The sequence below is a fragment of the Capra hircus genome, chromosome 17 (genome assembly GCF_001704415.2).
Source record: "Capra hircus breed San Clemente chromosome 17, ASM170441v1, whole genome shotgun sequence".
In the NCBI taxonomy this organism is placed as follows: Eukaryota; Metazoa; Chordata; class Mammalia; order Artiodactyla; family Bovidae; genus Capra; species Capra hircus.
The window spans coordinates 68,419-93,824 of NC_030824.1; the positions used below are offsets into that span (position 1 = coordinate 68,419).

Sequence of the window (25,406 nt, forward strand, 5' to 3'; positions counted from 1 at the left end):
CTTCCCGGCACCTCCCCCGCCACCACACCAGACAGTGGCTCCCAAGTTCCAGAACAGGGGGATTTCCCAAATCGAGACACTGAGGTGGGCGGCGGCATTGAGGCAGTGACCCCAACGGAGCCCAGGTTTCTCTCTCCTCTCCTCCGCGCCTCTACTGGGATTCTGACCCCTCCCCCTGTTCCCCAGCCAGCCCCGACCCACGTGGTGGCTGGGCCTCTGCGGGAGGTCGGGGTGGGGAGGGGGATGGAAGGTTCTGGATCTGAGTTGGATTCCTGGGTCTGGGTGCAGGCAGGATGCCAACCAAGTGAGGGCCCTCTACTGGGGGCTGAGGCGTGGAAAGCTAGGCTGCAGACTCCGGGGATAACACGTCCCGGCCTCGGTTCCACCTTCACCGGCCCCGCCCTGCACCGATTTCTCTGCAAGCCAAAAAGAGACGAGGCAGCCGGCGTCTCCACACCGTTTATTGCTCCTTCCAGGGAGGCAGGGTTGGTGGGGGCAGGGCGGGAGGGAAACTCGTGCGCGCCAGGGCTGCGGGCCCTGGGAACCCGTGGCGCGTCCCTCAGGCGAAGGTGGAGCCGTTCCAGCCCACGTTGGCCGCGTTCATGTCGCAGAAGTTGATGTAGATCCTGCGAGGGAGGAAGCGACGCTGAGCCGGCCGTGCGGGGGCCGCCGGGGCCGCGCGCCCCCCGCCCACCGGCGCCCACGCACCTGTCCGGGCTAATGCGCAGGCGCTCGGTCAGCAGGCCGCACAGCAGCTTGCTGTAGGAGCGGTTCTGCGCGCCGCCGATCTTGCCGATGCTGTGCAGGCTGCAGAGCGCGCAGGGCTCGCTGGAGCCCCCGAAGGTCATGAGCTGGTCTGGGACCACGTGCACCGCGATGTACTGCGGGCGAGGGGCCGCGGTCAGCCGGCTCGCGCGCCCCCGCCGCTCCCGGCCCGGAGCCCCATCCCGGAGCCGCCCGCCTTCCCGGCCCGGGGCCCCATCCCGCAGCCGCCCGCCTTCCGGCCCGGGGCCTCATCCCACAGCCGCCCGCCTTCCCGGCCCGGGGCCCCATCCCGCAGCCGCTCTCCCCGCCTGGCCCTCCCCGCAGACCTGCGCCGGCTTGCCCGTGGCCTGCGCCAGCTGCTGCGTGAGCTCGGAGAGGAGCCCGTCCGGCACGGAGGCGCGGGGCACGTTGGTGTTCACCACGAACATCGGCATGATGGCGAGGGACGGCGGGGACCGGCACGCAGGACCCGACCGACGCGCGCGCTAAGGCAGCCCGGGAACCTGCGCTACGTGACCGCCGCCCGGCGCCCCGCCCAGCCCCGGCCCGACGTGGCCCCGCCTCCCTGACGTCACCGCCGGCCCCGCCCCCGGCGGCGGCGCGCTCCCGGCCGGTGACGTCACCGCCTCTGGCCCCGCGCGCCCCGTCCAAGCCGTTCTCCGCCCGGCGGCCGGAAGTCGGCCGCTCCCTGGTTTGTCAGCCCTTTGACTTAGTCACAGGGATGTCTGTGTGCTGGGAACAGCGGTTAGCGGGACAGAGGACCCCTGGCCCTCCAGGAGGTCGCAGGCGGAGTCCTTGTGTGTCCGCAGTCTCCAGGGCCACAGTCTTGCGCGCGTGCGTGTGTGTGTGCGTGTGAGTGATGGAGAGCGGTGGTCACTGCTGCATGTGGGCAGCGCTTGCCACAGCGCGTCGCCATCCAGGGGCCTTCCTGCACCCAGCTCTTGGAGTGGGTGAGATTGCCCGGAGGTGCCCAGGGCAGGGGCTGGGAGCACACGGAGCCGAGAGGCAGTCCGCAGAGCTTCAGTCCACCGGGCTACCTCTCTGCAGCGCTGAAAATGTCAGCTCCTCAGGGAAGCCCACCCCATCAGGTCTTCTGGGGGTGCTGTCTCACAGAGCCCTGGGGGGGAGGTCTCTCTCTGCCACTGTTGGTCAGCTCAGGGCGCACCCCGTAGGTGCCAGGCATATGAGAGATGACGTGGACTAAATACTGGCTGAATGAAGGAGTGAATGAACTTAGCCCTGACAGGGCAGGAAGAGGGCAGGGCCAGGGCTGAGCCTGCAGGCCCTGCCGTCCCTGAGCAGAAAGGCTGCCCAGCTCCCTCTCTGAGGAGACCTTGGTCACGGGGCTGTGCTGGGGAGCGGAGCTCTGTCGGGCACTGGGGCGGCGTGTTGGTTGGGCCAAGTCTCAGATCTCTCTGGGGAGATCCTGCTCTTGGCCTCTGGCAGGCGTGGTTTGGTTAAGGGGGGCCCCATACATGCTGGCCTGGACATCAGCCCCCATGCCAGTGGGACCAGGTATACTCAGGCAGGAGGTCCCGTGGCCCAGCTGGGCAGATGCTCTGTAAAAGGTGGGCTGCAGGCCCCTTCCGTCCCTGCTCTTACCCCAGCCGGCCACCTGTGCCCAGGGCTCTGTTAACCACGGATGCCCTCCATGCCCGCCTCCAGCTCGGGGCCTCCGCCGAGCCCCAGCAGGCAAGCCCGCGCAGCCTGCTCTCTATGTCCAAATCCAGGTGCTTGCCTTTCGCCTGTCCCTGACGGCCTGCCAGTGAAATGGACCTTCCTCCACTGTGCTTGGGTCCTCACCCCTCCTGCCCACCCCACCCAGTCTCCGTGAGCCGCCTGGGGCAGCGAATCCATACGGTCCTGTGACCTGCCCAGTGATACCTGAAGAGACCCAAGAGACTCCAAGCAGAAGATTCAGCAGCCGGCGCCTGCTTGGCAGTTCTCTGTAGTGGAAGCGGGTGACACGGTGAAGCCCCACCCTTGGCAGAGACACTTGCGCCAACGAGGGGTAGGTGAGCCTGTGGTCCTCAGGCTGCTGCTGTGGCACCGGGAGCCTTCCCTGGTCAGCATCGCCTCTGTTCACCCCTGACCTTCCAGGAGTGTCTGTACTTTGTCTGTAGAAGGGCATCGGAGGAGGTGGCAGGCTCCCAATCCCACTTCTTCGTAGCGTGGGCACCTGGCTGACCTCTCTGAGCCTGTTTCCGCATGGGTAATTTGGGCATGACGGTGGCGCCCCCTTTCCAGAGGGCCTAACTTTCCAGAGGGACCGGATAGCCTAACTTCTGGCGACGGTCCCTTCCAGCCCTCGGGGCGGTGCTGTCGCAGCGCCCTGGGTGGCCTGGTCCCCACCCAGCGTCTCGGCCCGCCCTCCTTGGCTCTCTGAAGCTTGTGTCCTGCCCTGCGATGCCGTGCTCCCGGCCCCTGGCTTGGGCCTTGCTCTTGGAACGCTGCTGGCCTGCTGCTGCCCGTCCGCCTTGGGCTCTGTTCCTGGGGAAAGCCCTCTCCTTCTGGCCGCCGACCCGCTTCTATCTGTGAGTTACCGCGCTGCTTCCTTCCTAGGCTCCATGCGGAGGGGCATTGTCTCTTTTGGGCCCCTGAGTGGCCCAGGACTTCTGGGCCCATGACTTCTGACATGTGACTCAGGCAGGCAGAGGGCCTCCAAAGATGCCCTTGCCCTAACCTCTGGAACCTGTGAATATGTTACATTTTGTGGCAAAAGGGACTTCGCAGATGTAATTAGGGTTACAGACTCTACAGTAGGGAGACGAACTGGATTATCTGGGTGGATTATCGTGGATTATCTGATGTAATCACGTGAGCCCTTAAAAGCAGAGGATTTTCTCCATCTCAAGTCGCAGATGAGACGGAAGGGGCAGTCAGAAAGCCTCAAAGCAGGAGGACTCGGAAGTGCTGTAAACGGCTTTGTAGATAAAGGGGGTTCAGTCATCCGGAGCTGATTTCTGCCAACACTGAATTCTGCCGGCATCCCGAATGACCTCAGAAGTGGGCTCCTCCCTGGCTGATCCTGAGATGCCTTGACTTGCCTGAAGCGGAAGGCCAGTCACTTTGTACTCAACGAATGACTTGCAGAAACTGTGAGATAATAAACGTGTGTTGTTTCGAGCTGCTCAATTTGTGGTAATTTGTTCTAGGAGCAATATAACAGCATCACCCCTGAGTCCCCAGGGGCTCTGTAATTAGCCACCGAGCAGTAACCTGACCTGCGCACCAGGAGGCCTTGGACCCCTGACCATCCACTCCCTCCTCACCGACAGCATCCCGGTTCTATTTGCTTAGAACCTTCACCACCAGAGCCACTGGCAACCGGGCGCGGCCCCCACCCCCTGGCAGCTGTGTCCACGTGACATGCAGACTTCTCAGGGAGCAGCTCCCTGCAGATGGGGCCGCGGCCCCGCGCCCTGCCTCCTGCCCTGCTTGGAACCTGGACTGGACTGCCCGATGGGCAGTCAGATGGGACCACCAGGGGCCATGGCCCACAGGTGAGGGCTGTGGGCAGAGACCAGGAAAGGAGCAAACCTCAGGATGTGGGGGACAGCTGCGGGGAACCCAGCGTGCCCAGAGGGCTGGCAGCTGGGCCCAGATCTGAACATCTCCTAGGGCAGGGCCTGAGTCAGCCACGCTGGGAGGGGTGCCCAGGGAGGGCGACTGCTGTCCTCCAGTCCCCATCCATGGGTGGCCTCCTGCCCAACAGCTCCCAGGGCGCCTTTGCCAGCCTCCTTCCCCAGTGTCCCTCCCCCAGCACTCACGGTTCATCTCTCGTGGAAGGATCCAGCTGGCGCAGAGCCCTCAGCAAGCCCCTGTGCTCTTGTTTGCTGAGTGCGGTGAAAGGTGCAGCAAAGATCAGCCAAGTCAACCCCCTCCCCTCTAGTTGTAGCAGAAGGAGACGTGGGGGCCACCATCCCGGCTGAAGGGACAGGGTTTTAAGAGGGGTGTCCGCCAGGAGACCACCACGCTACCAAAGCAGGGCCAAGGCTTGGTGGGGCCCCAGCGGGCCTGGCCAGGTCTCCCCACAGGACGCGACACGGTTCAGAGGGGGCGAGCTGGGCTGAACCTTGTGAACAAACTCTGAGTCTCAGCCAGAAAACTTCAAAATAGGGGACTTCCTCTCTCGCAGACGTAGGTGAAGATGGGAGATTACAGTTCAAGCACAGAGCGCCTGCGTGCAGGAGGTGCTCAGTAAATGCTCCCCGATCTTACTGCGTCGTCACCACTTGTCCTGGAGCAGCGACTGGGCTGACGGGCCTGACCCCGGTGGCGCCTCGGGCTTTCCCTCCCTGCTGGCCCGGTGCCTTCCCCACCCCCGCCCCGCCCCCATCCCACCAGAGCCAAGGCCAGGCCGTGTCCCGTCCACTTCCCCGGCATAGCCTCTCCTATCCGTGGGGTCCCATCCCTGTCTCACCCCTCTGGGGGTATTCCCTGGGCAACAAGGACTCCCAACACTCACCCCACACTTTCACAGCCAATTCAGCTGGGTGGATGGCAAGCGGGACGTGGCCCAAGGGCTGGGCCTGGGCTGGGTTTGCCTCTGCGGCCCATGCTGGGGAGCAGCGCGCTCAAGTGTGACCATGCAGTCCCGGACCTGAGACCCAGCCGGACGCCTGCCCTGCTCCTAGCCAGTACACCTCAGGATCACAAGGCCAGTAGTGCCCCCTGGAGCCCAAGAAGGATCCGGGGAGGCCGGTCAGCAGAGGCAAAGTTGGGGCGGATGGATGGCAGAGAGAAGCTGGGAGACCGCACAGACGGCTCCCGGAGTGCTGACTCCTGCCTTCCAGAAAGCACTGCGGTGACTGGACCCAGAGGCCCTCATTCCCATCCTCCAACACTCCTACCTCCAAGGGAGCCCCAGCTGGGCCTGTCTGTAGGAAGCCAGCCCCAGGTGACTTCTCCGCGAGACCTCCCCTGAGCCTGGCTCAGAGAGTTCTCACTCCCTGAAGAGCCCACTGCCCGCCACTTCTGCTAACCTGGCGGTCACTGCTCCCTGTGGAAGCCAACAAAGTCTTCACGACACAACAGTGGCCAGCTGGCTTTTGTACCCAGGTGCCAAGGCAATCCAGCGGGGAAAATGGTCTTCTCAGTGAACGACGCCGGCACCACTGCACATCCATTGCCAGTAAATGAATAGTCGAGTTCCCTAGTGGCCCAGGGGTTGGGACCTGGCCCTTTTCACTGCCAAGAGCCCGGGGTTCAAGCCTGGTTGGGGACCTGAGATCCTGCAAGCTGTGGGGCGCAGCTGAAAACATTGCTGGACGCTGGTTGCGAATCTGGACGACTATGGATTTGGTGGCGATTTTTAGATGCCCACGAGCCATGAAAGAATCGATGAGCTCACCTTCTTTAGAATTACAAACGTCTGCTCTGCGGAAGGCACTGTCAAGATGAAAGGGCAAGCCACAGACTGGGAGAAAACATTTGCAACAGATGCATCTGATTGAAGGCTATTATCCAAAATATACAAAGAAGTCTTAAAGCTCAACAATAAGAAAGCAAACAACTTGATTTTTAAAAATTGACCAAACAGGGCTTCCCTGGTGGCTCATTGGTAAAAAAAAAAAAAAAAAATTCTGTCAATGCAGGAGACACAGGTTTGGGTTTGATCCCTGGTCCAGGAAGATCCCACATACTCTACAGGCTCAACTACTGAGCCTGTGCCCCAGGGCGGGGGGACCGCAACCCCTGAAGGCTGCTCGTCCTGGAGCCCAAGCCCTACAACCAGAGAAGCCACTCCGGTGAGAAGCCCGCGCACCGCAACTCGCAACTCGAGAAGAGCCCGCACGGCAACAAAGACCCAGCACAGCCAAAAACAAGTAATTAAAAAAAAAAAAAAAATTGGTCACTTTAAAGGGATACTCACCAGAGAAGATATATACAGGTGGAAAATTAGCCTATGAAAAGACGCTCCAGGTTTGAACTCAGGGAAGTACAAACCACAAAAACAAAATAGCACCATGCACCCGTTATTAACAGAACGGCCAGGATCCGGAACACTGACGAACCAAACGGTGCTGAGGGCGCGGAGCGACAGGAGCGCCCGCTCGCTGCTGGCGGGAACGAGACTGGCACAGCCACTCGAGGAGGGCTTAGTGGGTTCTCACAAAGCTACACAGACTCTTGCTCTGTGACCCAGCAATCATGCTTCTTAGTATTCACCCAAACGAGGTAAGAACGTATGTCCACACAAACACCTGCGCGTGGGTGCGTGTACCTACTTACTCATGATTTCCAGAAGCAACCAAAAATAAACTGTGGACATCTGGACAATGGAATTTTACTCAGTGCAAAAAGAAATGGACTTTTAAAAGCTATAAAAAGACAGGAAAGAAACTAAAATACACATTAGTAAGTGAAAGAACCCAATCTGAAAAGGCTGCGTAACAGCAGGATTAAGAAAGGACAGTTCAGTTCAGTTCAGTTCAGTCGCTCAGTCGTGTGTGACTCTTTGCCACCCCATGAATTGCAGCACGCCAGGCCTCCCTGTCCATCACCAACTCCCGGAGTTCACTTAGACTCCCGTCCATTGAGTCTGTGATGCCATCCAGCCATCTCATCCTCTGTCGTCCCCTTCTCCTCCTGCCCCCAATCCCTCCCAGCATCAGAGTGTTTTCCAATGAGCCAACTCTTTGCATGAGGTGGCCAAAGTACTGGAGTTTCAGCTTTAGCATCAGTCCTTCCAAAGAACAGCCAGGGCTGATCTCCTTCAGAATGGACTGGTTGGATCTCCTTGCAGTCCAAGGGACTCTCAAGAGTCTTCTCCAACACCACAGTGCAAAAGCATCAGTTCTTTGGTGCTCAGCCTTCTTCACAGTCCAACTCTCACATCCATACATGACCACTGGAAAAACCATAGCCTTGACTAGATGGACCTTTGGTGGCAAAGTAGTGTCTCTGCTTTTGAATATGCTGTCTAGGTTGGTCATAACATTTCTTCCAAGGAGTAAGCCTCTTTTAATTTCATGGCTGCAGTCACCATCTGCAGTGATTTTGGAGCCCCCCAAAATAAAGTCTGACACTGTTTCCACTGTTTCCCCATCTATTTACGATGAAGTGATGGGACAGGATGCCATGATCTTCGTTTTCTGAATGTTGAGCTTTAAGCCAACTTTTTCACTCTCCTCTTTCACTTTCATCAAGAGGCTTTTGAGTTCCTCTTCACTTTCTGCCATAAGGGTGGTGTCATCTGCATATCTGAGGTTATTGATATTTCTCCTGGCAATCTTGATTCCAGCTTGTGCTTCTTCCAGTCCAGTGTTTCTCATGATGTACTCTGCATAGAACTTCAATAAGCAGGGTGACAATATACAGCCTTTTCCTATTTGGAAACAGTCTGTTGTTCCATGTCCAGTTCTTACTGTTGCTTCCTGACCTGCATACAGATTTCTCAAGAGGCAGGTCAGGTGGTCTGGTATTCCCATTCTCTCAGAATTTTCCACAGTTGATTGTGATCCACACAGTCAAAGGTTTTGGCATAGTCAGTAAAGCAGAAATAGATGTTTTTCTGGAACTCTCTTGCTTTTTTGATGATCCAGCGGATGTTGGCAATTTGATCTCTGGTTCCTCTGCCTTTTCTAAAACCAGCTTGAACATCAGGAAGTTCACGGTTCACGTATTGTTGAAGCCTGGCTTGGAGAATTTTGAGCATTCCTTTACTAGCGTGTGAGATGAGTGCAATTGTGCGGTAGTTTGAGCATTCTTCGGCATTGCCTTTCTTTGGGATTGGAATGAAAACTGACCTTTTCCAGTCCTGTGGCCACTGAGTTTTCCAAATTTGCTGGCATATTGAGTGCAGCGCTTTCACAGCATCATCTTTCAGGATTTGAAATAGCTCCACTGGAATTCCATCACCTCCACTAGCTTTGTTCATAGCAATGCTTTCCAAGGCCTACTTGACTTCACATTCCAGGATGTCTGGCTCTACATTAGTGATCACACCATCGTGATTATCTTGGTCGTGAAGATCCTTTTTGTACAGTTCTTCCATGTATTCTTGCCACCTCTTCTTAATATCTTTTGCTTCTGTTAGGTCCAGACCATTTCTGTCCTTTATCGAGCCCATCTTTGCATGAAATGTTCCCTTGGTATCTCTAATTTTCTTGAAGAGATCTCTAGTCTTTCCCATTCTGTTGTTTTCCTCTATTTCTTTGCACTGATTGCTGAAGAAGGCTTTCTTATCTCTTCTTTCTATTCTCTGGAACTCTGCATTCAGATGCTTATATCTTTCCTTTTCTCCTTTGCTTTTCAGTTCTCTTCTTTTCACAGCTATTTGTAAGGCCTCCCCAGACAGCCATTTTGCTTTTTTGCATTTCTTTTCCATGGGGATGGTCTTGATCCCTGTCTCTCGTACAATGTCATGAACCTCATTCTATAGTTCATCAGGCACTCTATCTATCAGATCTAGGCCCTTAAATCTATTTCTCACTTCCACTGTATAATCATAAGGGATTTGATTTAGGTCATACCTGAATGGTGTAGCGGTTTTCCCTATTTTCTTCCATTTGAGTCTGAATTTGGCAATAAGGAGTTCATGATCTGAGCCACAGTCAGCTCCCGGTCTTTTTCTTGCTGACTCTATAGAGCTTCTCCATCTTTGGCTGCAAAGAATATAATCCATCTGATTTCGCTGTTGACCATCTGGTGATGTCCATGTGTAGAGTCTTCTCTTGTGTTGTTGGAAGAGGGTGTTTGCTATGACCAGTGCATTTTCTTGGCAGAACTCTATTAGTCTTTGCCCTGCTTCATTCCGCATTCCAAGGCCAAATTTGCCTGTTACTCCAGGTGTTTCGACTTCCTATTTTTCCATTCCAGTCCCCTATAATGAAGAGGACATCTTTTTTGGGTGTTAGTTCTACAAGGTCTTGTAGGTCTTCGTAGAACCGTTCAACTTCAGCTACGATTGTAGACTGTAAAAAGATCAGTGATCGACAGGGGGTGTGCAGGGCAGGAAAGGGATGACCACGTAGAGCAGAGAGTGGATACATGTCACCATACATCTGTAGACCCACAGCATGTACAGGAGAGAAAATTAGCATGGAAAATATTAGCGTGGAAAAGCAGCTAAAAATTAGCATGCAAAATACAGAGGAGAAAACCTCAGTGTAAACCGTGGACTTTGGATAATAATGACACCTCAACATAGGGTTGTGGGTTGCGACAGACATCAGCTCTGGTGGGGACACTGATGAGAGAGGCTGTGCATGTATGGGGGCCAGGGGCACACGAGAAATCCCGGTACTTTCCTCTCCATTTTGCTGTCAAATTGAAACTGCTCAAAAAAAAATTTTTTTTAAACAATGGGCAAAAGATTTGAACAGATTCTTCAGCAAAGGAGATCTGTGAATGGCGCACCATTTGTATTAGTACATAAAAAGATGCTCAGCGTCACTGCCCATCAGGGAAATCCCACAATTACACCACGAGGCGCCACTACACTCAGCAGGATGGCTGATTTGAAGAGACTGATGATGCCAAGGGCTGAGGAGGACTGGAGGTTCCAGAAGTCTCGTGGATGGCTAGTGGGAATGTAAGACAGTATCATCAGTCTGGAAGAGTTTCTTCTACAGGTAAACACGCATTCGTTATTAAACTCAGCAATTCATTTACCCAAAAGAAATGAAGGCACATGTCTATACACCTCGTGCAGGAATGTTCACAGCAGATTTATTCATCGTGGCCAACAATTAAAACCAGTGCAAATGTCCACAAACAGGGAAACGGGTTACCAAATTATGGTACATCCATACAGCGAACACAAAGCCACACAAAGGACTATGCGCTACTACATGCAAAAATACGCATTCGTCTCAGAGACTTCCTCTGGAGCAAGACCAAACACAGACGCATGCACACAGTGGGGACTTTCGTCCAATGGTCTGAGAGAGAAATGCGACCTCCAGCGACAGAAGGCAGGTCCCAGGTTTCGGGGGTGGGGTGGGGGGTACTGATCAGGAAGCGGCAGGAGGGGCGGCGTGAGCGGCCTCCCTGGGCCGTGGCGTGGTTCACAGGTACACACACGTGTCAAAACTCGGGGACGCACACTTGCGGATGCATTTTACTGTGTGTAAATTACACCTCAAAAAATTTGATTAAAAAAATCAGTTCCTCGCAAAATCCTTTCGTGACCACGCCCCTCTCCAAGGTGTCACAAGCTGTATTTTCTTCCCCTGCGTTTCTCTGAGTTTGTCATGGTTGGTTTCCTGCCGACAGCCTCCAGACACAGGGCGCCGAGAGGCCCCTGAAACCATCTCTCTGAGGCTGAGCACCAGGCCTGCACACCCAGGGGCTCCACAGGAGGAGGAGGGTCCGGGGCTGGCCCCCGCCGTGCCGGCCGAGCTACAGCTCCGTGGACCGGACGACCTCGGGGCCGGCCCACGCTGGGCCTCGGCTCCTCCCTGGGAAGTTGAGTCTGTGCAGCTCCTCCGAGATCTCCACGAAGCTCTTGCCTCTGGTCTCGGGGAGGAAGATGCCCGAGTACACGGCCGCGCAGACGCAGACACAGAGGAAAGGCACATAGATGAAGTGGGACAAGCCCTCCTGGAGGTTGCGAGAGACCCGAGGCTTGCTGTGGCCATGGAGCCCCCCGCCGCCCGGGGCCCCCCGCACAGGCCCTGCGAGGGCCTCCGCCCTCTTGGCTCAGGTGAGCCCCCTCCCCCTTCAGGCTCACACTCCCTGGATGGATGGAGCCTGGGGGGGGGGGTTCTCACACTACAAAGGCAGGCCCCCAACCCCCAGGGGGCAGGGGCAGGCAGGCCTACCACGAGGAAGGGGAACACCAGCCCCACGAGGAAGAGCATGGTCCACATGAGCGCCCCGCAGACCATGTAGGCGGCAGGCCGGGCCATCTGGTCAAACAGCTCTGTGGCCAGGATCCCGGTCACCCCGGCTGGAAGGGGGCGTAGGGACGGGGGCGCTGCCAGTCGGAGCTCCCTGGCCTGCCTCACCCCACCTTGCCCCCATACCAGGACAAGAAAGTGGGGTCCCCCAGCCTTCCTCCAGCCACGCCCTCCCAGAAGCCTGTACCAGGCAGGGGTGAGGGTGTCAGGGTTAGGGTTAGGTACACCCACTCATCCTTCTCCCAGACACCCCTGGTCCTTCAGCCAGGCCCAGAGGAGGGAGCCCCCGGGGCCCCAACTCACCAGGGCCGATGCCAAAGCTGAGGATGAAGGCGAAGATGCAGGCCATGGCCAGGTAGGGCGTCCAGGAGAAAGAGCCCTGCGGCAGGGGCAGGGGGCGGGGCGAAGGGAAAGTGGGCGGGGCCCAGCCTCCCCACCCCCACCCCCTCACCTGCCCCGCCAAAGGGCCCAGCTACCTGGAGGCACAGGGCCACCGTGAAGACGCTCCCCCAGCAGGTCATCAGGCCGTAGCCCCCAGTCAGCAGCACCCGCCGGCCCGCCCTCTCAATCGCCAGGCACTGCGAAGGGAAGGAGCCCTGGATGACTCACCGCTGCAGCCCCGGTCAAGGGCCGCTAGGCCGCCGGCCCGCAGTGGGCAGGGGCACCATGCAGAAGCTGGCGAGGGGTGGGCGCGGTTTGCCACTTCGCGGATTAAGACATTATTAATTTCGCAGAGGGCCGCGGTCACTCAACACCCATTGGGTTTCTCCATCTCAAAATGGCGGTGTGAGCACCTGGCAAACAGCAGGTGCTCAATAAGTGCTCGCACGCTCCCTGCATTTTAACACAGTGACCTGAAGTGGAAGTGCCTTAGCTTGGAGGCCTGTGGTGCCTGGAGCCTTAGCACCCCGAGGGTCTCCACCCCGGCAGTCTGCACCCCACGGTGAGCACCCCGACGGTCTGCACCCCCAAGGTGAGCACCCCGAGGGTCCGCCGCAGGGCTAGGCGCTGGGGGTCGGCCCCAGCAGACTCACGCTGAGCAGCGTCGCCAGCAGCTCGCAGCCCCCGGTCCCGATGGCCGCGTACTGGATCTTGGCCTGCGGGATCCCTGCCTGGCTGAACACGGCCGACGCGTAGGCGTACATCTGCGGGGAGAGGGGCCGCTGCGCGCCGGCTCGCGTCGCGCCGGGCAGCGGCTGCCCCGGCTCCCAGCCGTCCCCGCCCGCTCGCATTCCGGGGCCCGCACGGCCGGCTCACCGCGTCGTTCCCGCACAGCTCCATGGCTCCGCCCAGCACCACCAGACTGGCCACCTGCCGCCGCAGCGCGCGCTCCCGGAACAGCTCCCACGGGCGCCGCGCGCGGCCGCCCCGGCAGACGGCGCGCTCCTGCTCCAGCTCGGCCAGCTCCCCGGCCAGGTCCGCGGGGCCCCGCAGCCGCTGAAGCGCTGGGGAGGGGGAGGGGAGGACGGGGACGGATGGGGGAGGGGAGGGGAGGGGGAGAGAAGGGGGCAGGGGGCAGGGAGGAGTGGGGCAGGAAAGGGTGGAGGAGGGGGAGGGGAGGGGAGGGACGGGGGAGGAGGAGGGGCAGAGTCCCCAGCCTCTCGGTGGCCCCCATAGTCAGCTCCCCACACCCCGCTCCGGGTCACTTCGCAGCCCCACGGACCAGAAAGGCTTTAAGAACCCCGGTGGTCTGCGGGTGCCTCACGCAGGACGCAGTTGTGGCCGCTTGGCACTGCCGCCTCGGCTCTCCAGGGGTCCCCGTGCCCACAGAGCTCCTGGGGTTGCGGTATTTGGCAGCTGCTCCCGCTAAGTGGGCGTGTGCGCGCCGCTCCTTGGCTCTGCCCCCTGACTCGCTCTGGGCCGCAGGGTTAGCCCAGCTGGGACGGTCCTAGATCAGCCCATGCCCTGCTGACCCTCGACAGTGACCAAGATGAGCAAAACTGGCAGCAGAAGCAGGCTGGGCTGGCTAGCCCTCGCTGACCCTGGCACCCTGGCACCCTGGGCCAGCCGGGCTGAAATCAGCAGGGTCGTTCAGCCCAGCCCAACAAGTGAATGAGTAGAGGAGGCCGCGTAAAGGATTGCTGTTTTAAGCCGGAGGTTTGGGGATTGTTCCTTGGGCATCCTTACTGTGGCCTTGGCTAGCAGGTGAGACCACCAGCCTAGCTGGCATCAGGCCCTTGAGCCCTTGCTCTGGGTTTCATCATCTTGCCTGTGGCAGGGGCGGCGGGATCTTTCTTCGCACCTGCCTGGGGCTTCCCAGATGGCAGGGGCTGGGTCTGTGCCCTCCCACTGCCCTGCCGCTCAGGACAGGCCCCTGATAAAGAGCGTCAAAGGGACGGATGAGTCATGAAATTAAGGCACCGAGAGAGCAACAGCTTTTCCTACGTGAGACGGACGACCTGCGCGCTCTGGCCACTTGTGCCCCATGGGAAGCGTGGTCTGGGGGCCCAAGCCAGAGGCTCACCTGCCCGACAGGCCGCAGGGTCTCCACAGTCAATGAGCAGGTAGCGTGGGCTTTCAGGGAGCAGGGGCAGGGAGGCCAGCTGGAGCGCCCCGGGCACCAGGCAGCTGGCCAGCAGCAGGGGCCAGGCCTGCGGGCCACCCAGGAGCTCCCTGGGGAGACAGGAGGGGCTGGGCCAGCGCCGCCTGGTCGGAGCCCTGTTCCCTCCCGCCCCTGAGGGCAGCATCCACGTTCCCCTGTGCCTCCTCCTAGCCAGCTCTGGGTCGGACACCCAGCTAGGGACCCACGGCAGGGCAGGGCCATGGCCTCCGCTATCCCTGGCGGCTCCTCTCTCCAGGGCTCTCCCCAGGGCTCCAGGTTCTGCCCTCGCCTCTCTTTTCTGGGACAAACAGTACACGCTCCCTTTCAAAGCCCAAACCTGCCCCCTGTCCTCTGTCCAGACTTGTCCCTGCCGCCTGGTCCTTCGGGGCTGGAAGAGGCTGACAGACAGCATGCTGGCCAGAAGCCCATGGACGGCTTTCAATGCCTTCGTCCAAGGAAGCCACGTCTGAACCTACTTGGGGGTAGGGGGAAGTTTAGGCTGCCCTCTAACCACTCAGTGCGTGGGGTGGGGGGCGGCGTGTACCTGAGTCCAACCACCTGACCCATCACGAGCCCCACGGCGGTGAAGATGGCGGAGGTCATGGCCACGGCCCCTCGGAGCTCCTTGGGGGCACTCTCCCCCAGGTACATGGGCTGGACGTTCATGCCTACACCTGGCCGTGCAGGGCAACGGTCAGCCACGGGCTGGGCCTCCAGGTTCCTCCCTCAGCCTGAGCGCTCTGGGGGTTCCTCCCCCCCTCGCCCCCGCTCCCCGCCGTCGGGCAGGAAGGACTCCAGTCCTCCCCCAGGACTCCCAGGAGAGAAACCCTGGTCACCCTTGGGGAGCAGGAGGGGCAGGAGGGAGCCGGCGCCCATCAGCTGTAGGCTGTCCCCCTCCCACCTGCCCCAGGGAGGCCCCCGGCGCCCAAGCACTGCATGGGGTGCTGGGACGGACAGGCGCCGCCCCCCCGCCCACCCCAGAGGGTGACAGCTGGCAGTGCCGGGCACCATTCATCTGCCAGGGAACACAGCTGGGGTGCTCCTGCAGCCCTTCCCTGCCCTCAGGTCGGGAAACAGGCCCCCGACAAGGCCCTGCCTCTCTGGGCACTGGCTGGGGGAGCTGAGAGGAGCGGGGTTGCGCTGATGGCCAGAAATTCTCAGAGGTAGCCTACTCGTGCTGCAGACGCTGCGGGAGGGGTTCCTTCTGCGCTAGGAACTCGGGGCACAAAGGCACCGTCTGACCTGGCCTGTTCCCTGAGCGTGGGCTGTTGTTAGTGACTCGCTTCGTGGCAAAGCTGACGGTGTGTGACTCCTGAGATCAGGCCATAAACCTCCCCGGGACTCTCTCCTTGTGGGCCCACACACAGGCGCGCGTGCATGTGTGTGCGCACACACACACACTCACACACACGGGCTCTCTGCCACCCATCACTTCCCCTGGAGGAAGCCAGCCACTGTGCTGCACGGACACTCAGCAGCCCTGCTGGGAGACCCGTGCAGGCTGGGGAGCGCAGCCCCCAGGAAACCGCACCCAAGGCCGACAGCATCTCAGCAGCAGGCCCACCAGCCACGGCCAAACCTCAGCTGACCACAGCCCCGCCTGACACGTTACAGCCTCCCGAGCGGCCCCAAGCCAGGACCCCCCAGCTAAGACACTCTGGGTCCCTCACCCATAGAAACCGCGAGTGGATCAGCGTTGCTGGCTTTAAGCCATTGAATTGTGGAGCGCTTTGTGTCACAGGAATAGACACCTAATAAAGAGATGGGCACCCAGCTGTATACACAGTGGGGCGTCGAGGGGACTGATGATGGCACCCCTAAAAGCCCAGGTGGACACGCTCAAGATTCTGCTCCACACCCCACCCCTGCAGGAGCCCGAGGTCCCTGGCAGGCTCCTCGGCTTCTGTGGGGATGACCAGAGGTCTGCTCCTACGTGCCTCTACACTTTGACCGCCAGGAAGCTCCCGGCTTAGCCTTCTGGGGATGCCTGTCCTCCCAGCCCTGTAGAGCGTTTCCATTTTTTCTAGATCCACTTCAACTGTCTAGTTATATGAGCCTTTTAAGATAAATCATGAGTAAGTCATTCTGAAAAAAAAAAGATGGTGAGCACGCCTGGAAAGGAAATGAGTGAATGACAGGAATACGGGGCAACGGGAAGGAAAGGCGACCCCCAGGCCCACTCCGTGCCTGCACTGATGCCCACGAGCAGCCTTCCCAGCATGATCATCTCGAAGGAGCCCGCTCTGCGGCTGAAGCCAAACAGCGCTGCGGCGGCCAGCACGAAGACGTTGTTCACCAGCAGGGACTTCTTCCTTGGGGAAGCGGAGCACAGGCAAGGCAGGCTCAGGTTCAGTGCCGAGGACGACCCCTCTCCCCCACAGGGACCCTTCCCTGCATCCACAGCCAGCCCTGATCACGCCCCTGTGTGCGTGTGTGTGTGTGTGTGTGTGTGAGGAGTGTGAGCTGCCTGCACAGAAGTGACGCCGGCCACTGCAGCTGGGGTCGCCCATGGGATGCCCTCAGGGGCCAACCCCTACCCACAGCCCCAGTGGGTGCCTGCTAAGTTGCTTCAGTCGTGTCTGACTCTTTGCAACCCCATGGGCTGTGGCCCACCAGGCTCCTCTGTCCATAAAATTCTTCAGGCAAGAATACTGGAGTGGGTTGCCATGCCCTCCTCCAGGGCATCTTCCCGACCCAGGGATCGAACCCTGGTCTTCTGCACTGGCAGGCGGGTTCTTTATCCTCTGAGCCAGGGAAGCCCCCCGTCCCCAGCATACCCTCAGACTACTGTCCTTTCTGCCTCCACCACAGCTTGAATGGACAGAGCTCGAATTTCATGTGTTTATCCCTACAGACCGAGCAGCGCTCTCCTCAAAGGCCTTCGTAAGGCAAGTGCCTGACATCTGACTTCTCAGACCCAGGGAAGCCTGGGAAGGGAGGGAAGGAGAGCCAGGGAAACTCCTGCACCCTCCATCCATCACAGTCACTGCCCAGAGCAGGACGTCTGGACGGCCCCTGCCCAGCTGGCTCAGCGGGACAGACTGGCAAACCGGGAAGGGGACACTGGGCACGTCAGCGTCAGCTCTGGGCTCCTGACTCTGCGCTCGGAGGCGCCACCCTGAGGTCACCACGAGGGCTCACAGGAGATCCTGCAGCTCAGGTCCTGCTGGGAAAACGGGCTAGACGTGGCTTGTAATTTTTAAAAAAGAAAAGGATGGGAAAAATCTCAGATGGCTTCTTTCCAGTTTGGAGGCAGCCTGTCCCTCAGTGGGTGTCGTGACCTGACACCTACCCCAGGTGATCTGCAAACCTGGGTGATCTGCAAACCAGGGTCCTGTGAGGGGAGTGTTTTCTACTGGCCCACTCAGCAGCGGGCCAGCAGTCCAGACCAACTGCCAGATGCTCTGCCCTTCGACCCTTTAGACTGTAGTGCTGAAAGTGCCTCCAGAAAATCAGAATGCAAGACCTCGGACTTTGCAGCGAAGCCACAACTTCAGTGAATTATCATCTTCTTAACCTGAAAGCGGAGAAACATCAGACCGGGGTGTCTGGCTGTGGTTTAGCCAGCTGAGTCCTGGTTTTCTGTCGCTTGCAGTTGATGCTTCTGTTAAAAAGCCAAACACAACGTCTTATGCACATCTGCTTCTGACAGTGGCGGTTACCTCAGTAACGGTGGACGAGAGCCCACGGCACCTGGCGTCATCTCAGGAGCCTTGCGGCGCAGGAGCTGGTTGCCTCAGAGGGTAGAGCCTGCTGAAGGGCCCAGGCCGGCAGGACTGTGGCACCCACTCCAGCTCAAAGACTGGGGTCACCCCAGTGGGCAAAGAGCTGCACCTCTGGAAGCGCTGACCCAAAACCGGCCTGGGAGACCGGAGCATGGATGTCAGCGAGGCGGGCGACAGCGTGAGCGGCTCCAAAACCCCGGAGCAGACCCCGTCCCTTGTTTCCAAGGCTAGGGCTCTAAGCTAAATTCAGCCAGTAGCTTCCTTTCCCTTGGTTACTCTGTCCGTTCCCTTTGTTTGTCTCTCTTCCCGTGAGAGGTCTTGAGGGCAGTTAAGTTTACCATCAGCGTGTAGACGGTGGGACATTAAGAGGCCTGCAGGGCTGGCAGGCTGGCCGCCTCGTGGAAACCCCGCCTGCGGGCAGCTCAGCTCGGTTGTGTCGGCGCTGGTGGCTGTGGCGAGGCAGTGCCCTGGGCAGGCTCAGGAGGGGCGGGACTGGGTACCGTGAAGTGGCGAGCCCAAGATACAGGAGAATGGTCCTGACGCGTGCTGGGCGGCCCGGCCGGCCAAGGAGGGGATGGTGGGAGCCTGGCCTGCCTCCCCCTGCCGTCTCAGCCAGTAACAAGCCGTCTCCCAGGACTCTGAGCCCGAGTGCAGACGAGGCAGTCTCAGCGTGGCCGGAGCTGATGTGCTCAAGGCGACCCCCGCCCCGACCCCCCAGGAGAGGCCAGGCTGCAGGCCCGCCCTCCCCAGGCCCGGCTTCCGGCTGGTGAGCTGCCTCAGGGCCCTCCGCGATCTCACAGCGTTCCACGCCTCAGAGTCTGTCTCCTGCTTGCGATCCAAGAGTTGCCTCAGGTGGATACAAAGGGGGCCTCGGGGAGAAAGCTCCTGTTCATGGTCCGTCTAGTCAAACCCATGGTCTTTCCACGAGTCATGTGTGGACGTGAGAACTGGACCATGAGGAAGGCTGGGCGCCGAAGAATTGATGCTTCTGAACTGTGGTGTTGGAGAAGACTCTTGAGAGTCCCTTGGACTGCAAGGAGATCCAACCAGTCCATCCTAAAGGAGACCAGTCTGGGTATTCATTGGAAAGACTGATGCTGAAGCTGAAGCTCCAATACTTTGGCCACCTCATGCAAAGAGCTGACTCATTGGGAAAGACCCTGATGCTAGGAAAGATTGAGGGCAGGAGGAGAAGGGGAGGACAGAGGATGAGATGGCTGGATGGCATCACCGACTCGATGGACATGAGTTTGCACAAATGCCGGGAGTTGGTGATGGGCAGGGAGGCCTAGACACGGCTGAATGAGCATTGCGCTGTGTTGCGTTGCGCTGTGTTGCGTTGCGTTGCGCGGCGTTCCCCTGTCAGACGTGGGTCCTCCCTCCCTCCCAGCGGGGACTCTTCCTCTCCCACGTCCCTGGGAAATGTGGGCTTCTCAGTGACGCAGCAGGCAGAGCCGGGGCCGGTGCAGAGCTGACCCGGGCCTGGGCCTGCCGGGTGACCTGCCCCCACCCCTCAGCCCGTGGACCAGGGTGGCTCTTGTTGAGAGGCACTTGGGGGCCCATGGGAAGCACTCACCTTCCCAGTGTGACAGCCAGGGGCCCAGCGAGCAGCGCTCCCAGGAGGCCCCCGAGGGGATACAGGGACACGATGAGGGACCACACGAGCAGGACCAGGTGGTCGGGCAGCGGTTGGCCGGTTCGCGTCTGCCACGTCTCATTGGTGAATTCCTGAATGTGCTGTGGACACAGATGCCGGTCAGCAGCCCCCACCCCGGGGTGGGGGCTCCCCACAACAGGCCTTCTCCCCCAGACCCTGCCCCCACAGGGCAGGCAAGCCTCCCCAGCCCCCCTGCCCGCTGTTGGGGGGACGGAACTCCCCTGAGTGTGGGGCGCTGTGCCGTGTGTCCTGGAGCTCAGAGCTGGCCAGTGTCTATGTGGCCCCTCTGAGCCCACGATCAGCCCCGTCTCTCCCCCAATCCCACCTGGGCCACATCATCAGCCTCCCCCACTGGCCAGCTTTCTGATCGACTTGGCCGTCAGCGAGCATCAGCAGGGTATCAGAGAAGCTGGAGGTGCGTTTGTCCCCCAGGCTCCGTTCCTGGATGGGAAGTGAGTTCGCTGACAGCTGCTCTCTTGTACCCTAACCCTAACCCTGAAGGGACAGAAGGGCCCAGTTCCATCCTAGGACCTTTTTTCCTGCAGCCCCAGCTATGTGACGGGGCACATAACCTCCTCAGTCAGGTGGGTCAGAGGCGGCCTCTATCACCGGGGCTGAGAGATGCTGCCTTTCCACAGGCACTCGCTGAGCATGGGCACAGCCCTGGCGAGCTTGCTGGGGACTCAGAGATGATGGGACCCCAAGAGGGGACCAGCAGGAGGCTGAGTCCAGCTGGGAGCTTGCTGAAGGAAGGCTTCAAGCAAGTGATGGCATCTGGGTGGCTCTCGAGGGGCTTCTGCAGGAGGGGCAGGGAGGGCTTGGCCCAAGTGGGGTGTCTGTGTTTAACTGCTCTGGGCACGGAGTTGGGGGAATCAAGGCAGGAGACAGGCGGACAAGTTCGGACCCCAGGAGGCCTTGGACTTCAGGTAGATGTGTGTGTATTGGTTTCTCAGTCATGTCTGACTCTTTGAGGCCACATGGACTGTAGCCCACCAGGCTCCTCTGTCCATGGAATTCTCCAGCTAAGAAGACTAGAGATTCCCCTCTCTGGGAGATCTTCCTGACTCAGGGATTGAACCCAGGTCTCCTGTAGTGCAGACAGATTCTATCATCTGAACCCCCAGCGAAGCCCTCAGGTAGATGAGTCTGTCCTTAATCCTACAGGCACTGGGGGTCACAGAAGGTTCCTGAGCAGGGCATTGGTTTGATCAGACTTGAGAGGACCTACAAGGGGAGAGGCTGAGGCAGGGAGGCCAGTGGGGAGGCGGGGCGAGTGATCCCCGCAGGAAGGATGGGTCTGAACTAGGATCACGGCAGAGACCCAGGCCAGAGACGGTCAGGACGGACTTGGTGTTTTTCCAGGAGGGAGGGCAGAGTCAGGGGGCACCTCCTCCCTGGGGGCACAGGGGGAGTCGTCTGCTGACATCAGAGACACAGGAGTATGTGTGAGTTTCAGGGGGGATTGCAGAGCTGGATTTGAACTCGCAGGGCCTGGGGAACAGCCCAGTGGAGGCGGAGGCGTGGGAGGAAGCGCCACCAAGCGGATGGCGGCTTGCAGATGCGACGTGGGCTGCTGTTGACACTGGGGTGGTGACCGTGGGCACGCAGGGTACATACCAAGGTCGGAGCATTGATGATGGAGAGGTTGTAGCCGAACTGGAAAGTTCCACCAATACCAGCCGCACAGATGGTCAGGAGCAGGACCCTGCCCTGAGCCTGAGGAGAAAGGAGAGGACCCAGTGGCCGACGGCAGCTCCCGCCTTCCCCCTGCGGGGCTGCAGCCCACCAATCCCAGCATGGCGATCTGTCTGAAGCTGGCAGTGGCGACGTCCCCGCTTTGCAGATGAAGAAACAGAGGCAGAGAGGAGTTGCTGAGGCCAAACAGCACGGGGCAGGCAGCAGGGATGCCCCTCGCCTTCTGCTCTGAGCCCGGGATCCGACTGCCCCTAGGCCCTGACAGTATTTCCCGGAGATGGACAGGCATTCCCGGTCCCCTGCCCCCCGCCTTGCCCAGCTGCCCCCCAGGCATGCCTGCTGTGGCTCAGGGCACAACACCCTGAGCTGGGGCCCCAGGGGAGTGGAGCTCTGTGAAGCTTCTCCACAGACTGGCTGGGCGCCCCGCTCTGTTCAGAGAAGGGGCCACGTGGACCTACACATGTGGGGACCTGGGAGGCACCTTGAGCCGCAGGGAGCAGCGGGAGCCCGCTGATGCTGATGGCGACTTCCAGGCTGGCAGCAGCTGGTGCGCACATGCCTGGCACAACAAGAGGGCATCTTCCTGTCTTAGAGCGGTGCCCCTAGACAGGCGGGCGACGCCCCAAGGCACCCCCAGGAGGCTCATCGCCCTGATGCCGCGTTGTTAGGTTGGTAAGCTTTCCTAGGCATTCACCATCTATTTAGAGTTTGCCTCATATACTTTTTAAAGATTTTTTTTACACTTTTAAAAATTTATTTTTAATTGGAGAATAATTGCCTTACAATGTTGTGTTGGTTTCTGCTGTACAACAGCGTGAATCAGCTCTAAGCACACTTATATCCCCTCCCTCTTGAGTCTCCCTCCCACCTCTCACTTAAAGATTTTTTTGGTGTGGGTCATTTCTTTAAAGTCTTTATTAAGTTTGTTACAACACTGCTTCTGCTTTATGTTTTGGGTACTTTTTTGTTTGTTTGTTTTTTGCCGAGAGGCATGTGGATCTTAGCTCCCAGGACCAGGGATCAAACCAGCACCTCCTGCGTTGGAAGGTGAAGTCTTAACCACTGGACCACCAGGGACATCCTCGTCTTGTCATTTTTGATTACAAAAGAATATGTTCATTAAGGGGCTTCCCTGGTGGTGCCGTGGTAAAGAATCCACATGTACTATGGGACATGCAGGAGACCTGGGTTCGATCCCTGGGTCAGGAAAATTCCCTGGAGGAGAGCATGGCAACCCACTCCAGTATTCTTGCCTGGAGAACCCCATGGACAGAGGAGCCTGGTGAGCCACAGTCCGCGGGGTTGCACAGAGTTGGATACGACTGAAGCAACTTAGCGCACGCGCGCGCACACACACACGCACACACACACACGCTCATTAAATCTTTTGGAAGCTCAGCACACACTGAAGCTTCTCCACTCTCCCAAAGAACAGTGGCCTGCATCCCCCAGATATTTCACGAGACACTCACAAAGTGGTTCACTGTTCGAAAATGGGATTGTTGATCTTTTCCCAGTAACGCTATACTACCTTTCATGTTCTGCAAATTGTCTCCCAGGTATAAAGTGCTGTGTCATAATTATTACTTTTTTAATATTTAAATACAGGTTTCATGGTAGAAGGATGTTTGGCTCAGGACTTCGTGAAAAATTTCCAGAGCCTGAAGGCTACTTACTCATTCATCCATCGAATACCGAGTGCCTGACCCAGCCAGGAACTGAGCTAGGGGGCAGACACGGGGCGGGGGCGCGGGTAGGGGCGATGGAGGGGTGGAAACAGACCTGCTTTCACCGGATGGTGAGAAACGGCTGGGTGGGGAGGCGGGGGAATGGGCTCCCAGGGCAGGACCTTGCCAAAGATGTTGCCACCAGTCTGCGGGCAGGTCTGTGCCGGGCACCGTGGCCGGCCGCCAAGTTCCTATAAGGCTAAGTGACTTCCCCCCAAGCGGGAAGCCACAGAGGGAAGCCAGGTGGGAACGCGAGAGTCCGATCCCGCTGGAGTCACGTGGAAGCTCCCTAATGGGCTGCCTGCGGTGAGAGTCTCACTAGGAGCGCAGATGCGCAGGAAGCGGCAAGTCACCCGATGAGAACCGATCCCAGGTGGCAGGGCGGAGGCTGCCAGGTCGCCAAGGGAGCATAAATTAGTTAATTCCCTGAGACCGTGGATGAAGACCGCCTAGGCCTGCGGCGACTGGCCATGAAAGCCTTCAAACGTTAGCTATGGTGGGGAGGAGTCATTCAGTGAGTGAGGAAGGCTTGCCTTCCCACTCTGGGCAATAAATCTACGGTTCTAGGTGCTGAGGAAACAGCAGCGAACCAAAAAGACGAGATCCGGGATCTCACGGAACTTTCCTTCCAGCGGGGGAGTGACAGGCAGTAGGGTGTCAGCTGGCAGAGACGCAGAGAAAGAGGGGAAGGGGAGGGGCGGGGTCTGGGGCGGGGTCAGGGAAGGCGCCGGGCGTTGAGGGGGTCGCCGGCGCGAAGACCAAGGAGACGAGGGGAGGCGCCGTGCAGGGCTCTGAAGGGACTCCGCCGCGGGTTGGCCCTGGCGGGAAGCCCCCAGGGATGGGGTGGTGGGCGGTGTGGACATGCTATTCCGGATGCCTGGCTCTGGGAAAAGCAGCAGGTGAATGGAGACGGAGTTTAGGGGGAGCGTGGAGACGAAGGTGGGAAACAGGCCCCGCACGGGACGAGGAGCGGGTGCAGTGGCCAGGGGCTGCTGAGTGTGGAGGCGCTGTCCGGCCCGCACGAGAACCTAAGTGACGCTGGTGGGGGACAGCTCCAGCACCCTGCGCCCCAGCCAGACCTTCGCCCGAAGCGGACCCGAGGGGAAGGCGAGGCGCATGTGCGGTGGGCGCTTGCGAAGGCTGGAGCAAGGCGCACCTTAACGCGCGCGCAGGCGCACAGGGCGTGAGGGGTGGGGGGCCCGCGAGCTGGTCTCCAGGGTCCGAGGCTATATCTGGGATGAGGCGGCTCGCGCGCATCCTCCATGCCCCCGTTTCTGCAGCTCCGAGGACCAGTCCGGGCCCACCTCTGCAGACCGGAAGGGAGCTCCGATCCGGGGACTTCTCCCCCAACAAACAGCTTGCCTCCGACCCCCGCAGGTCTTGGCGGGCGGCTCTGATCAGCGAGCTCGGGACTCGCCCGAAATCCCGGCCCTGGTTCCCCTTGCCCTGCCCCGCGGCGGCCTCCGGACCGACTTTCTGCAGGTCCCTGCCGCGCCTTTCTGTGGACCTCCGCCGCCGCCCCTTCCGGCCCCTTTTCGGGGCCGCCTCTCACCTCCATCTGGCGCCCCCGCCCTCTTTCAGGTTCCGGGAGACCCCTGTCCCCGGGAGGACCCCGTCCCCGGGAGGTCTCCGTCCCCGGGCACTCTGAGGCTGAGCCCTTGATTCTGCGCGGACATCCCCACGCTCCTCCAGCCCAGGTGTCCCCGCCCTTTCCCCGGAGGAGGGGCAGGATTCGGAGGGACGAAGGGCCGACCCACCAGTCTCCGGAGCGCTCTCATCTGTCCGTCTCCGGCAGAGCCGCGGATAGGAGAGCGGGTCTCGGGTTGCAGCCCAGGCATGCATTGTGTGCGAGGCCGCGCTGGCCCCGGAAACAGGATGAACCCAGTCCAGCGGACTTTGTGAGGTGAGCAACTAGCGGATCCGCTGGGCCGGATTAATCTTTCATTTCTTAGGGCTTCTCAGGTCCTTCGTGAATCCAGGAGGTCGATTAAGGTCAAATCGAAACCAGACCTGCCACAGATGCTATTTGTGGTCATGGAAACAGAGACCCGAAGGTCATCTGAGCGACGACGGTGACAGGACGCAGGCCGCAAGTGACGATGCCGTATTCCTCTCGCTCCTGCTTGGGTTTATTTCGTTGCTCTGAACTTTGGAAGCGTCATATATTTTTAAGGAAAAATACACAAGATAAAATATTAGCAGTTGCCAAGTGCTCGCCTCTCTGCGTCTTTTGCGATGATCCACTGCCGTAGAAGCACCCACTCCGCCCCCCCCCGTGGACACCTTGCTGGAGTCAGCTGCCCCCACCCCCTCAGTGCGCGGGCTCGCCAGACGCTAATTATTATCCTTGAGCAAGGAAGCTTGAGGTTTCTCTTCGGCAAACATTAACCCGCGGTTTAACCTTCAGCACGCGCGAGTCAAGGTTGTGGGTGACGACGAATCCTCTCA

At 59.4% G+C, this 25,406-nt stretch overlaps 2 protein-coding genes and 1 long non-coding RNA gene across 11 annotated transcripts; 1 reads left to right on the plus strand and 2 right to left on the minus strand.

Annotated features, from left to right (window-relative positions):
* MIF (macrophage migration inhibitory factor (glycosylation-inhibiting factor)) lies at nucleotides 442-1,326 on the minus strand. The gene is made up of 3 exons (XM_018060897.1): nucleotides 1,092-1,326; nucleotides 709-881; nucleotides 442-626 (listed from the first exon to the last, which is right to left on the minus strand). The coding sequence occupies exons 1-3, from the start codon at nucleotides 1,197-1,199 to the stop codon at nucleotides 560-562; spliced, it is 348 nt and encodes a 115-aa protein (XP_017916386.1). The 5' UTR covers nucleotides 1,200-1,326; the 3' UTR covers nucleotides 442-559.
* LOC106503063 lies at nucleotides 2,785-3,900 on the plus strand. Its single transcript, XR_001296739.2, has 2 exons — nucleotides 2,785-3,299; nucleotides 3,621-3,900. It is a non-coding gene; the product is annotated as an uncharacterized LOC106503063 (long non-coding RNA).
* On the minus strand, nucleotides 10,408-25,327 carry SLC2A11 (solute carrier family 2 member 11). 9 transcript variants are annotated; one of them, XM_018060902.1, is made up of 12 exons: nucleotides 24,716-25,327; nucleotides 21,154-21,252; nucleotides 19,456-19,616; nucleotides 16,342-16,466; nucleotides 14,699-14,828; nucleotides 14,077-14,225; nucleotides 12,870-13,057; nucleotides 12,647-12,757; nucleotides 12,089-12,190; nucleotides 11,916-11,932; nucleotides 11,535-11,793; nucleotides 10,408-11,313 (listed from the first exon to the last, which is right to left on the minus strand). In XM_018060902.1, the coding sequence occupies exons 1-12, from the start codon at nucleotides 24,794-24,796 to the stop codon at nucleotides 11,113-11,115; spliced, it is 1,623 nt and encodes a 540-aa protein (XP_017916391.1). In that variant the 5' UTR covers nucleotides 24,797-25,327; the 3' UTR covers nucleotides 10,408-11,112. The 9 variants fall into 9 exon arrangements, with proteins under 9 accessions (XP_017916391.1, XP_017916394.1, XP_017916393.1 ...); XM_018060905.1 differs by having other exon boundaries at nucleotides 11,535-11,662; nucleotides 11,916-11,991; XM_018060904.1 differs by lacking the exon at nucleotides 11,535-11,793.

Bases quoted from the DNA above. Each gene is read 5' to 3' on its own strand.
- MIF (XM_018060897.1), bottom strand. From the start codon at position 1,199: ATGCCGATGTTCGTGGTGAACACCAACGTGCCCCGCGCCTCCGTGCCG. The intron at 882-1,091 runs GTCTGCGGGGAG...CCTCGCCCGCAG, and splicing joins CCACGGGCAAGCCGGCGCAG to TACATCGCGGTGCACGTGGT. The intron at 627-708 runs GTGCGTGGGCGC...CCTCCCTCGCAG, and splicing joins CTGCGCATTAGCCCGGACAG to GATCTACATCAACTTCTGCG.
- SLC2A11 (XM_018060898.1), bottom strand. From the start codon at position 24,796: ATGCCTGGGCTGCAACCCGAGACCCGCTCTCCTATCCGCGGCTCTGCC. The intron at 21,253-24,715 runs GTGGGTCGGCCC...CTTTCTCCTCAG, and splicing joins TGAGAGCGCTCCGGAGACTG to GCTCAGGGCAGGGTCCTGCT. The intron at 12,191-12,646 runs GTGAGTCTGCTG...TTCCCTTCGCAG, and splicing joins TGCTGGCGACGCTGCTCAGC to TGCCTGGCGATTGAGAGGGC.